Below are 11987 nucleotides of genomic sequence, written 5' to 3'. Positions count from 1 at the left end.
GGGTCAGGGCCTGCCCATATGTCTCAGGCTTCTGAACCTGCCAGTGGGGGCTTGGAACTAGGGCACCTGCACACGTCCCAGAGCTGGGGCTGTTGAAGCACCTACCCCTGGCCTCTGCAGGATGGCCAGGTGCCAACCCCACTCCTAACCCTGAGGAAGAGGCTGCCAGACAGGCCATGACCTCAGGACAGATGTGTGCCAAAGGGTCACCCCTGGGAAAGTGGCCCAAAGGGGGTTCTAGAAAGTTACCTCCTTGAGAAAGCTGAGAAGATATGGGGAGGGGAGTCAGGGCTGAGCTTCTCTCAAGACATTTCTCCTTGCCCTGCTATGAATGTCTTCCAGCATGACCTGTTTGGGGTTGCTAGAGAGATTCAAAGTGTGCTTTTCTGCCTCTGTGCGTGTGCTGCGTGCGTCTCTCACTGAGCTCTTTGAGGACAGGACCCATGGCTCGTTGCCTACCTGGGGTCTGGCATAGTGCCAGTCTCACAGACTCACTTCTGAGACAAACGTCAGAGGTCTCCAGTCTTCTGTCCAGCATGTGAAATTCTCTGTAGTATTCAGTGGTGAAGTTTCATTCATTAATTAATTCACTCACCGTTTGTTGGTTCCTTCATTGAAGCAACAGCACCTCTGCGAAGCGCTACTTTCGCTTCTGCTTAAACTCATTCCTGAGAAGCTCGTAGTCTTTTGGGACCATCCAATCGACATTGTGACCATCTGACTTTTAAGATTTCTAACTGTCGGTGATTTAAAAACTGACTCCCTAAGTTCACCTTCTGCTGGCATTTCTTCTGCTCCTGGAGAACCAGTTTAACCCTCCTTGGCATGGCAGCCTTTAGAGCATTCAAGGCATGCTCAACTCTCTTTCTTCCTTTCTTCCCCCCTTCCCTTTCCCTTCCCCTCCCCTCCGCCCTCCCTCCCTTCCTATCTCCCTGCTTTCCTCCTTCCTTCCCTTCTCTCTTCCTCCCGCCCTTTCTCCCTCCCTCCTTCCCTCCTTCCTACCTCCCTTCCTCCCTCTTCCCTTCCTCCCTTCCTCCCTTCCTTCCTTCTTTTTTCTTCCTTCCCTCCTTCCTTCTTCTTTCCATGTATAGACAGTTATTGAGCTTCCAGTATGGGACAGGCACCAGGAAAACAATGGTAAAAAGCATATACAGCCTCTGACCTCACACAGCTTACAGCCTAGTTAGGGAGGCACCACAGATCAACCAAATGGGTAGCTGCAAAGCTGCCTCTATTAAGTGCAACCCCAAGACCAGGGCGAGGCATCAGGTAGAGCATGTAAAAGTGGGATACCAATCACTGAAAGGGCTTTCTTTCTTGGGGTGAAACACCCCTGTGGCACTTCCTCATATGATGGGGTTTCTGGACTCCTCCCCACCCTGTCACTGTTTTTGTCACTGTCCCCTTGAGGAGGTCCCCACGTCTGGACCCACTGCTCCAGGAGGGCCTGGCCAGCTTGGTGCCCAGGGTGCAGCCCCTCTCTGGTTGGACTCAGCCCTCCCATTAGTGCAGCCCAAGTCTGCACGCTCATTGCTCCCTGAGGGGCAAGCCTCCTCCCAGAAATGCTCACACAAATTGTTCTTACGTGTCGCCTCCCCCAGACTGTGTTTGAGCTGTTGAATGTCTGACCTTGAGTTCGAGTCCTTGCACTGGCCCTGTGAATGCTCATCTCTCTGGTATGGCCTATTCCCTCCACCCATCAGGGTCTGTTCCGAGTCTGGATTCTGCTGCTGGCTGTGAAGCCCAGGGATGCATTCCCTGTTAATGTGACCAGGAGGGTGTCTGCTTATCCTAGATTAGGTACCTACAAGCAGGTTCTCAGGGAATATGAGGAGTTGGGGGACTTACAGGCCTGAGCTATGGAGTGGCATCTGCCCTGGGGCTCCAGAAAGAGGTGCACAGGGCCTGAGGCCTGAGCTAAGCCAGGTGCTGCTGTTCTGCCATCTCTGCCCCGGCTCCCGTGCTCCTTCCCAGCCCATTATCAATACAGATGGGGGAGTGGGGCCAGATGCATGTGTATTTGTGTGTCTGTGTGGTGTGCACACACCTGTGTGTACATGTGGGTACAGTGTGTCAGCCTGTAGGAATTGCCTGATAGGCCTTGCTGTTGGCTGGCATCCACCTTTTGCCATTGGTAACCCTGTCACTTGGAGGTAGCCAGGTCATCAGAGCTCTGGCTAGGACTCCACTCACCTGCCCTGCCTAACAGTCACACCAAGTGGCCCATCTGCCCTGCCTGCGGGGTCCTACTCACCACCCCAGCCTCCTCAGGAACCTGGCCAAGACCCCCTCCTCAGTCCTTTACTTCTGCCCACCAGTCTCACTGCTGCTGGTGCCACACCCCCTCTCCCAGCCCCCAGCCCAGTCCTTGCCTCAGCCCCCCACAGGAAGCCTTTTAAAGAGACACCTGGCCCTACTACTTCTCTGTTTATAACCCTTTCGTAGCATGGTCTCCCATGAAGGAAGTCTGGACCTACCCTGCCACTCCTGCCCAGCCCCAGCCAGCCCCCCAGCCTTAGCTTGTCCCACTCCCACTCCAGGCTGGACCATCCTGAACAACTCTCTCTTCCCTGCTGGAACTGCAGGGAACCGTGCTCCAGGCTCCAGGCCTTTGTGCAGGCTGCTCCTTCTGCCTGAAATTCTGACCCTGCCAACTCACTTCAATTGTCACCCCCTCCTCATCCTTTCGGGCTCAGTTTAGACATGGGCTCCTCCAGGAAGCCCTCCCTGACCCTTCTCCTCGCTCTCACAGACTGTAGGCTCTAGGAGGGCAGGGTCCATATGGGATTTATTACAGCGTTTTCAGAGGCGAATACTCAATAAATCTTATTAAATGCGTGAAATAATCTCTATGGATTTCTCATTTGATATCTGTAAAATGAAAACAATGCTGTGTGACACACAGGGTTCTGAAGAGGGCGATGGGAAATGATGTCTATGAATTTTCCATCATGGTGCTAGACATATAATAGGTGCTCCAGAAGCATAGTTCTAATTTCCCTGCCCTTTAATGTTTATGGGTAAACACATGTTTTCTGTTTAAAAAACTGAAATTCTGGAGTCCTTTTGACCCCAAAGCACGACTAGCTTCTTGCCGTCCAGGTTTCCACTCAAATGTGACCACCTCACAAAGATATTTTTGGACTACCCCATATAAAACAGCGCCCCCACCCCACCCCATCGCTCTCCACTCTAATACTTGCCACACCATGACCTGAGCTTTATGATTTTTTCACTTGTTGATCATCTGTCTTTCCCTGCCTAGAATGTGAGCGCCATGAAGGCAGAGAACTTGGCTGTTTTTTCATTGCTGTAGCCTCGGTGCCCAGAGCCGTGCCTGGCAACACAGCGGCTATCTAGGGGTTTCCAGAGCCAAGGCTGTGAAGTCTCTAGGCATTCCCTGGGGACAAATGCCAGAAAAAGAGAGAGCGAGAGAGAGAGAGAGAGTGTGTCTTTGTTTGAGATGGAAGGACAGAAGTCAGTGAGATACCTCTTCCTTTCCCTCATTGTACATCTCAGGGAGGTGGGGACTCAGGGAAAACTCTCACAGCAGCTCCCCGGCCGTGTTCCCTGAGGGAAATCCAGAGCAATGGCCTCTCCAGGGCATGCAGATGCAGGTTGCTTGGGGTGCAGGGGAGGGGGCAGCACCTCCTTCGTGGTGACCCTGGGCATTTGGAACTGAACACGAGCCCTTCTAAGCACCCCTGACTCACAGCATCAAGGAGAGGCTGGGGCATATCTGTGGTTTCTCCCTTGAAGGGATCTGCTCTGCTGCCCCAAGCTGGGAGCCCAGGCCTAGGCCTACCTCTTATTGGTGACTTTTTTCTTCCCTGGGCTGTACCTGCTCCTCTCTTCACTCTTGCCCTCCTGTCATCAGTGTCTGATGGGCCCTGTCCTACCTGCGTTCCCTGTTGGTATCAAATTCTCACACTTGTGGATGGAGTGGTGCAGCTCCCTGAGTCTCCCCTACCTATGCTGCCCGCCTTGGGCTTCCTGGGATCAGCCCCCTGCCCTCAGCCACTGCAGGGCCCTGCTGGCCCTCCCACTCTGCCACTCTGACCCTCCTCCGAGGCATGTGAGAGGGATTCCAGAGAAGAACTCCCAGAGCCTGCCACCCAACCTGCTGCCCCCTCCCAACTAAGGAAGGACACTGTGTCTCCACTTGGCCCCCGCCACCCCTCTAAGGGGGCTCGGCATCAGACAAGCCTATCTGACCTCTGGCTTGGATGGGTGGGGAGGGCAGAGAGCAGTGAGGGTTTGCCCAGGCAGTGACTTTGGACCCAAGTGTGGAAAGGAACTCCTGCTGGCTCAAGCCCCAGCTCCAGGCCCAGGGGTCTGAAATCACAGCCTCCTCCTTAGAGCTGTCGGCACCCCTGGTTCTAGAGCTCCCAGTCCTGTCAGGGTCCCAGAATGTTTGAGCAGGAAAGGATTTCAGAGTTCATACGTTTGTGAAGTGGACTCTGCAGTGCCCGGGAGCTGATCTGTGTGCACACGTATGTGTGCATTCGTGTGTCATGGACTAACCGCTGGGGCATGAAGCCCACCCCTGTTTTGACCAAAGAACCCCCAACCTTTTCCTATGTTCCCACAGAGAACAGAGGTGCCACATGATTTACAATTTAAACAAGAGGATTCACTGTTCGAAAAAAAGGTTTGAAAATCAGGAAAGCTAAACAAAAGTCATTTTACATATGGAGAAACTGAGACCCATATGTGTAAACGGCTTCCCAAGGTCACAGTGGTGTCAGTGGCAGAGCTGGTACTATACCAGGCTGCCTGGATCATAGACTGATGTTTTTGCCAAGACCAGCCGAAATGTTCCTCTCAGGAGGTGGCAGGTGGAGGCGGAGTGCCAGGAAGGCACTGTCCAAAGAAGTGGGTTAAGGTCACAGCCTCCCGGTTCCCAAGGGCCCCCTGAGAACAGTTGCATTGGAAAAGTCACTCGAATATGAACCAGAGGCTTGGGGTTTTGGAGTGGAAAGGGGCAGGGTAAGGAAGAATAGAGTAGGGGGAGGGCGGGGGACAGGGATTCATCCTCCAGGTTCCTCACACCCCCACTGGGAGCAGTGCCCCCACCCCAAGCACCTGATTTCAAAGTCTCCCCTCCACTGAAGGGAGGGGCAGAGGGAGCTCATGACTGGCATTGAGGGGGCTGGCTGGCCCTGAGGTAATGACTGCTGGGGTGGGGAGGCTCTGAAGCAGGGACCTGAACTTTCTGTCTCAGGGGTCCTGTGGACATCCCTGGCTGTCAGTGGCAGAAATGGCACAGTAGGGGGCTCTGTGGCACTCACTGTGTCTCCCCCAGTGCCCAGCTGGGGACCCAGGAAATGCTATTGAATAAATGGATTGTGTCCTTCCTCCCCCAGCACCCCCACAATCACCAGCCTCCTCCCTCTCCCTCCCCCTGTCCTTTAGAGTCTACAAGGACTGAGTTATTCTTAGTAAGTTTCATTCATCAAAGCGTGACAAATGGTGTCCTGGGAGGAATGCCTGGGCGCCATGGGGAGCCAGAGGGTGGGGTGGGGTGCAAATGTCCCATTTGACAGGAGAGGCCATTGCCTTCAGGGAGCTCCAGATGGAGGGGGAGACAGCCCTGTCCTCATGGGAATCTGTCTGATGCAGAAGACACAAAGAACCTAGTCCCAGGGGAGACACAGTCCCTGTCCTTTGGGGGAGGCCCCAGTCTGAAGGGGGGAGACAGCCCTGCCCTCAGGAAGCTCCAGTCTGAGGGGAGACACAGCCCCATCCTCAGGGAGCCCCAGTCTGAGGGGAGACACAGCCCCGTCCTCAGGGAACCCCAGTCTGAGGGGAGACACAACGCTGTCCTGAGGGAGCCCCACTTTGAGGGAGACACGGCCCCATCCTCAGGGAGTCCCAGTCTGAGGCAGACACAGCCCCGTCCTCAGGGAGTCCCAGTCTGAGAGGAGACACAGCCCTGACTCAGGGAGCCCCAGTCTGAGGGGAGACACAGCCCTGACTCAGGGAGCCCCAGTCTGAGGGGAGAAACAGCCCCATCCTCAGGGAACCATCAGTGTGAATCGGAGACACAGCGTGCCCTCAGAGCGCTCCCTGTGATAGAAGATAATCCTCCCATATTACCCCCTTCTACAGCCCTTAGTGAAATCCCAGTCTGAAGGGAGAGATCCAATTTCCTGTTCTCAAGCAACCTCTAGTCTCACGGCAGAAAAATAGCTGCCATCCCTGGTGGAGAAGATAGGGTGCCACCCAAGTCACGGACTGAAACTCAAGATGACAAAAGGGAGTGCTGGAAGGGTATCCGGGAGCATGTGCAGCCACCATAGCCACTGCAAGTGGGGAGCCTGACGATGACAGAGAAGAGGGGGCTCCCAGAGACACTTGACTGGGCACCCTTACCAAGAAACGTGCAGACCACAAAGGGGCAGCAATCATGGGGACTAAGATCCTGCCGCTGAGGAAAAGGATGAAGGCACGGGCCCAGCGGGCTGGTCTAAATCAGAGGTCCACCTTCACTGGGAGGGCAGTCGGAGAACCCACATTGTCTGCAGACTCTCACATTCAACCTAAAACCCATGTACTCATTGCAAGCCAAACAAAACCTCACTGAAGGTAAAACGTGGCCCAAGGCCATGAGTTTGCAACACCCTGGACCTCAGGAAAGAATTCCTGATAGAGGAGAGCTCTGAGCCTGGTTTGGCGGAAGGAGCTGATGGCCAAGCTACCCCTTTAATTCTGGCCTTCGGGCCTGGCTTCTATCTTCAGGGCCTCTCTCACCCTACCCGACATGGGAGGCCAGAGCCACCTCACTCCTCACCAGCTCCCCTATGACCAGCAGGCCACAGCTGGTCAGCAGGCGGGGCCTCCGTGTCTGTGGCAAGGATGTCACCTTTCTTCGCAGGAAGGTAATTTCCCCGCCAGGGGAGGGAGTCCGTCATGCTGCTCATAAAGCCACTGTTAAACGAGCAGGTCTGGGAGTTCTGGCTGGGCAGACTTCCCTTCCCTTCTCCGTGCCTCAAGTGCCAAACGGGGGTACTGCTGCCCTGCATGCCTTTGCCACTCCTCCCACTGAAGGCTAACTTTCCAATAGACCTCAGTGTTTCTGTCAACGAAATAGGTCCCTGGCCCCTCCCCACTCTCCCAGTCTCTTCCAGCAGAGACCTTCGAGGACTGTAGGTTTAGGGAAGTGGAAGGGCCGGCTTCGGTCTCCCCAAGTTCTGCCCACAGTGAGGCCTCATAGCTCTCCTGGGACTGAGGGGCAGTCCCGGAGGGCGGCAGGAGTCGGCAGCCAGTGGTCCTGGGGACCGCGAGGTGGGTGGGGGGTGGCGAAGGCAGGGTTCCGGGACCGGAGAGCCGCGTCTTAATTACGGCGCGTTGGCCCAGCGCCGCGGAGCGCCGCGGATGACAGCGGCGGTGGGTAATTAGAGCGCATTAGCCGTGCCCCTGCAATCCTGTAATTTCTTCTTGCTCTGGGGGTGAGTTGTAGGAGGCGAAGCGATGCCGGCTTGGCTGAGTCAGACTCTCGGAAGCCCAGGAGGGGACGCAGGGGGCGGCAGAGGCCGCGAAGAAGGGACTCCCGCCGGGGGAGGCGCAGACGCAGTCCTCTAGGAGTCACCTGTCCCGGGCTCCTCGGCGCGCGCGCACCGTAGGCGGCGGGAGGCGGTGGGAAGGGGGCGTGACCTGCGTCTCCTCCCGCCGCCGCCGCGCGCTCTGCCCGCCCGCGAGTCCTCCGCGACATCCAGGCCCGCGTCTGCACCCAGCCACGTGTCCTGCCCCTGGTGCGCAGGTGGACTTGAAAAGAGGAAGGCCATCGCAGTGGCTAGGCGGAGACCTCCCAAATCCCACGTCTCCCCGAGAATCACAGACGGGCTACAGACCTAGGGCAGCCATAAGAAAAAAAGTCAGCTACATCTCGAGGGAGTGGGGTGGAGTGTGGCCGCTTGCTCTAGTCGAGCCCTGACATCGATTCTGCGGGGGCGGGGAGGAGTCGGCGCGGGGCTGGGGCTGGGAGGGGAGTTTATTTATTAGCCAGATTAGCCAGCATTAATGGGGGAGCGGTGGCGGCCGGCGGCAGCAGGGACATAGCTGGCATAGCTGGCATAGCGGCGGGGCCTCCCGCGGCGCGGGGCTCCGCGGCTTCAAAGGGGCTTAAAGAGGCCCTTGGTGGCACTGCCACGGCCCCGCGGGGGAGGGCGTGGGCGCGGGCGGCGGGGGAGAAGGCGGCCATTGTGCACCGAGGGATTAGGGCTCTGGCCTGGAAGGAATTTTAAACTGCCGCGAGCCGGAGCCCCAGGACTCTCCTGCTGCCCCACCCCTGCCCTCCGGAGCACGCCGAGGTGTTTACCTGCTTTCCCATGTCTGGGATGGAGGGGGTGTCCTCTCTCCTCCCTCGAACTGGAGGCACCTAGGGTTACCAGATCTGGCAAATAAAAACACAAGACTTCCAGTTAAATTGAATACTTTTAATAGTGTAAGTCTGTCCCAAATATTGTATGGGACAGACTTATGCTAAAATATTATTCGTTGTTTATCTGATATTCAATTTAATTGGACGTCTTGTATTTTTTTTTCTTGGCAGCCCTTGAGGCGCTGAAATGTCTAATCCATGTCTGGAAACAGATTGATGGTTCCCGAAAATCCAGTGGGTCTCCCCCGTTTGAGAGATCCCTAAGGGCAGGGTCGTGTCTCTCCCCTTACACTGGGAGTTTCCTGAAGCCAGATGCTGAGTTTCACCCTAAAGAAGGCCGCTCTGAGAGCACTATATGTGTCCCCCGTTAGACTGGGAGCTTCCTGAGGACAGGGGCTAAATTTCACCCGTGAGAGTAACGCTTCAAGGTCAGTGTCTGTGACCTGTGACACTGGGGTTTCCTGAGGCATGGTCTGTCCGCTTCCTAGAGGGCAAGTCTGTCTCCTCCCTCACGTCTCACTCTCCCACCCCCACCCCACCCCAGGCTGCTGGAGGCTCCTCCTCCATTAGTGTTGCTTCCTGCCCGTAGGGGGTGCTAGGGGCCCAGCGGACTGGCCTACAGATGGATGGAACCTGTTTATCGGGACTCAGGGCTTCAGTCCTTTGGGGTTGATGCACTTGAGAATAATGAAGGTGGGGTGGGGTCCCCATCCTGTGAGGCTTGCTCAGGCAGTTGAGGGCCAGGTCTGCCCGGGCCAGAGGCGGTGGCCGGCATGTGGGAGAAGCTGTGGGTGCTGGGTACCCACTGTTTCTTCCAGGAAGGGACAGTGTGGCCCTTGGTGCAGAACATCCTGCCTACCTCCTTTCATAACCCTTGAAGCCAAGCCCCAGTCCTCCACCAGCCTCTCCAGACCCCACTGCCTAACCTTTGCTTGTGCTGTTCTTTCTGCCAGAAACACTCTGTCTTCCTGCTTTGAGGACAGCTGAAGTCTCGCCACTTCTTCTGGATGCTCTGACCATCAGTAAGATGGGCTGCTTGTGCCTGGGGGTCTTCTGGTGAAAAGAGCCCTCCATCTACTCCCTTCTTCCTCAACAACTTTGGCCACAAGGGCCAAAGAGGGGGCCAAGGTGGGGGAGGGGAGAGACCGGAACATTGGGGGAGCATAGGCAGAAGGGGTGTAAGAATAGGAACCTCCTTCCCCCCAACCCATCCCCCTGAAGCCCCTTCACAAGTCCCTTCATCCCCTCAGGGCCTCTGAACTCTTTCTCCTTGAAGCTGAGGGAAGCCCTGGAGAAGCGCTTTCCCACGGTCACAGCCTCAACAAACCCCTGCCCCCTTCTCCTTTGACTGCAGCCACCTCAGTCTCACCCTCCGCAGAATGCAGGCCCACTCCGTTGCTGAAGGGCCTCCTCCTTGGGCCAGGGCGCCTGCTTCTGCCAGTGGCATCATCACCCCACTCCTCAGCCGCCAGTCATCAGGTTGGCAATTAGCTACTTCCTCTCAGCTGCATGAGGCCACCAAACGTCACAGCCCCTCCCCTGGCCTGCCGCGGCGGGAGTGCTGGGGGCTGCCCCTACCCTTTGTAGTCAGTGCCAAGTCCTGGCTCAGTCCCCCTTCCCTACAACCTACTGAGTGCTAGGGTAATGAGCCTCCCATCTAGGGAGCTGAAAGCCTCGCTGCCTTCTCCCCGCTTCAAACCTCCTCCCCCATGTCACCCTATCCCATTGGGTGAGGACACTCCCGCTGCCTGGGTGGGGTGATGCCTGCTCAAGGGCACTAGCAGCCTGGGTGGGGCTTAAGACTCAGGTGTCTCTGTCCCCAGTCAGAGGCGGTTTTCACCAGCCCCTTACCTGGGGCCCAGGAGTCTGAACTGAAGATGGTGGCAGTTATTTGGGAAGGGGAGAGAAATGGAGACTCATTCTACAGACCCCCAAACATGCAGGGGGCAGGCCCTTCATGAACACCCACATGGGATCATTCGCCTGTGTCTAGGCACACACACGGTTACAATCTAGGCAATGTATGCTCCACTGCACTGTACCCACATGTGCCCCAGGTGGGCAAGTAAGCCCACTTGCCCAGATACCCCTCATGCGCACACATCCCTCCTCCGGGTGTGTGCATGCAAACTCACTGACATACAGTACTCAAAAAGGCAGTGAGCTTGCTGCCACACCAAAAACAAAACTGGGACCCTACAGAGGAATCTAGAAGCATGGGAGGGAAGGAGAGACCACGCCAACACTCGCTACCCCACAGACCAGGGAATCTTCCTGGGGAAGGATGGGAGGAAGTCTGCACTTCAAGGATATGTGTGGGGTGCGCAGGTGGGCCGTGGTGGGAGCAGTTGTGTTTGAGTCTGGGGTGGGGGTGGAGGATGTGGATTTCCAGAGAGAATTGAAAAATTCCAACACATATAAACAAAGGTATGTAATCTTAGGCAGATCGCTTAACTTCTTGGGGCCTCAGTGACTGCATCTGTAAAATGGGAATAATGAGAACACCATTTAAACTTCGTTGCCAAATTTATTTTATTTTTATTTATTTATTTATTTATTTTTAGAGACACGGTCTTACTTTGTTACCCCGGCTGGAGTGCAGTGATGCAATCATGGCTCACTGCAGCCTCAACCTCCTGGGCTCAAGTGATCCTCTCACCAAGGCTAGGATAAGTAGCTAGGACTACAGATGCACCCCATCACGCCCAGCTAATTTTACAACTTTTGTAGAGATGGGGTGTTGCTGTGTTGCCCAGGCTGGTCTTGAATTCCTGGGCTCAAGCGATCCTCCTGTGTCCGGAATTGGTGGGTTCTTGGTCTCACTGACTTCAAGAATGAAGCTGCAGACCCTCGCGGTGAGTGTTACAGTTCTTAAAGGCAGCGTGTCCGGAGTTTGTTCCTTCTGATGTTCGGATGTGTTCAGAGTTTCTTCCTTCTGGTGGGTTAGGGGTCTCGCTGGCTCAGGAGTGAAGCTGCAGACCTTCGCAGTGAGTATTACAGCTCTTAAGGCTGCGCATCTGGAGTTGTTCGTTCCTCCCGGTGGGCTTGTGGTCTCGCTGGCTTCAGGAGTGAAGCTGCAGACCTTCACGGTGAGTATTACAGCTCGTAAAGGCAGTGTGGACCCAAAGAGTGAGCAGTAGCAAGATTTATTGCAAAGAGCGAAAGAACAAAGCTTCCACAGTGTGGAAGGGGACCCAAGCAGGTTGCCACTGCTGGCTCGGGCAGCCTGCTTTTATTCTCTTATCTGGCCACACCCACATCCTGCTGATTGGTAGAGCCAAGTGGTCTGTTTTGACAGGGCGCTGATTAGTGCCTTTACAATCCCTGAGCTAGACACAAAGGTTCTCCGTGTCCCCACCAGATTAGCTAGATACAGAGTGTCGATTGGTGCATTCACAGAGTGCTGATTGGTGTGTTTACAAACCTTGAGCTAGATACAGAGTGCCAATTGGTGTATTTACAATCCCCGAGCTAGACATAAAGGTTCTCCACGTCCTCACCAGACTCAGGAGCCCAGCAGGCTACACCCAGTGGATCCCGCACCGGGGCTGCAGGTGGAGCTGCCTGCCAGTCCCACGCCGTGCACCCACACTCCTCAGCCCTT

The 11987-nt window shown here is 55.7% G+C and overlaps 1 protein-coding gene across 2 annotated transcripts; it reads right to left on the bottom strand.

Moving 5' to 3' along the window:
- Window positions 1-5432: 5432 nt before the first annotated feature.
- LINC03040 (long intergenic non-protein coding RNA 3040) lies at window positions 5433-11633 on the bottom strand. Of its 2 annotated transcripts, XM_002816931.4 has the most exons (5): window positions 10962-11633; window positions 9753-10862; window positions 9310-9436; window positions 8321-8395; window positions 5433-7767 (listed from the first exon to the last, which is right to left on the bottom strand). In XM_002816931.4, exons 2-5 carry the CDS (start codon window positions 9831-9833, stop codon window positions 7337-7339), a joined length of 714 nt encoding a protein of 237 aa, XP_002816977.2. In that variant the 5' UTR covers window positions 9834-10862; window positions 10962-11633; the 3' UTR covers window positions 5433-7336. The 2 variants fall into 2 exon arrangements, 1 of the variants encoding a protein (XP_002816977.2); XR_008526185.2 differs by lacking the exon at window positions 9310-9436 and having other exon boundaries at window positions 5433-7853; window positions 10962-11619.
- Window positions 11634-11987: the final 354 nt, after the last annotated feature.

This window comes from Pongo abelii, chromosome 5 (assembly GCF_028885655.2).
Source record: "Pongo abelii isolate AG06213 chromosome 5, NHGRI_mPonAbe1-v2.0_pri, whole genome shotgun sequence".
Lineage (NCBI taxonomy): Eukaryota > Metazoa > Chordata > Mammalia > Primates > Hominidae > Pongo > Pongo abelii.
The sequence above is the reverse complement of the archived record's forward strand: the minus strand, read 5'-3'. Positions and strand labels throughout refer to the sequence as shown.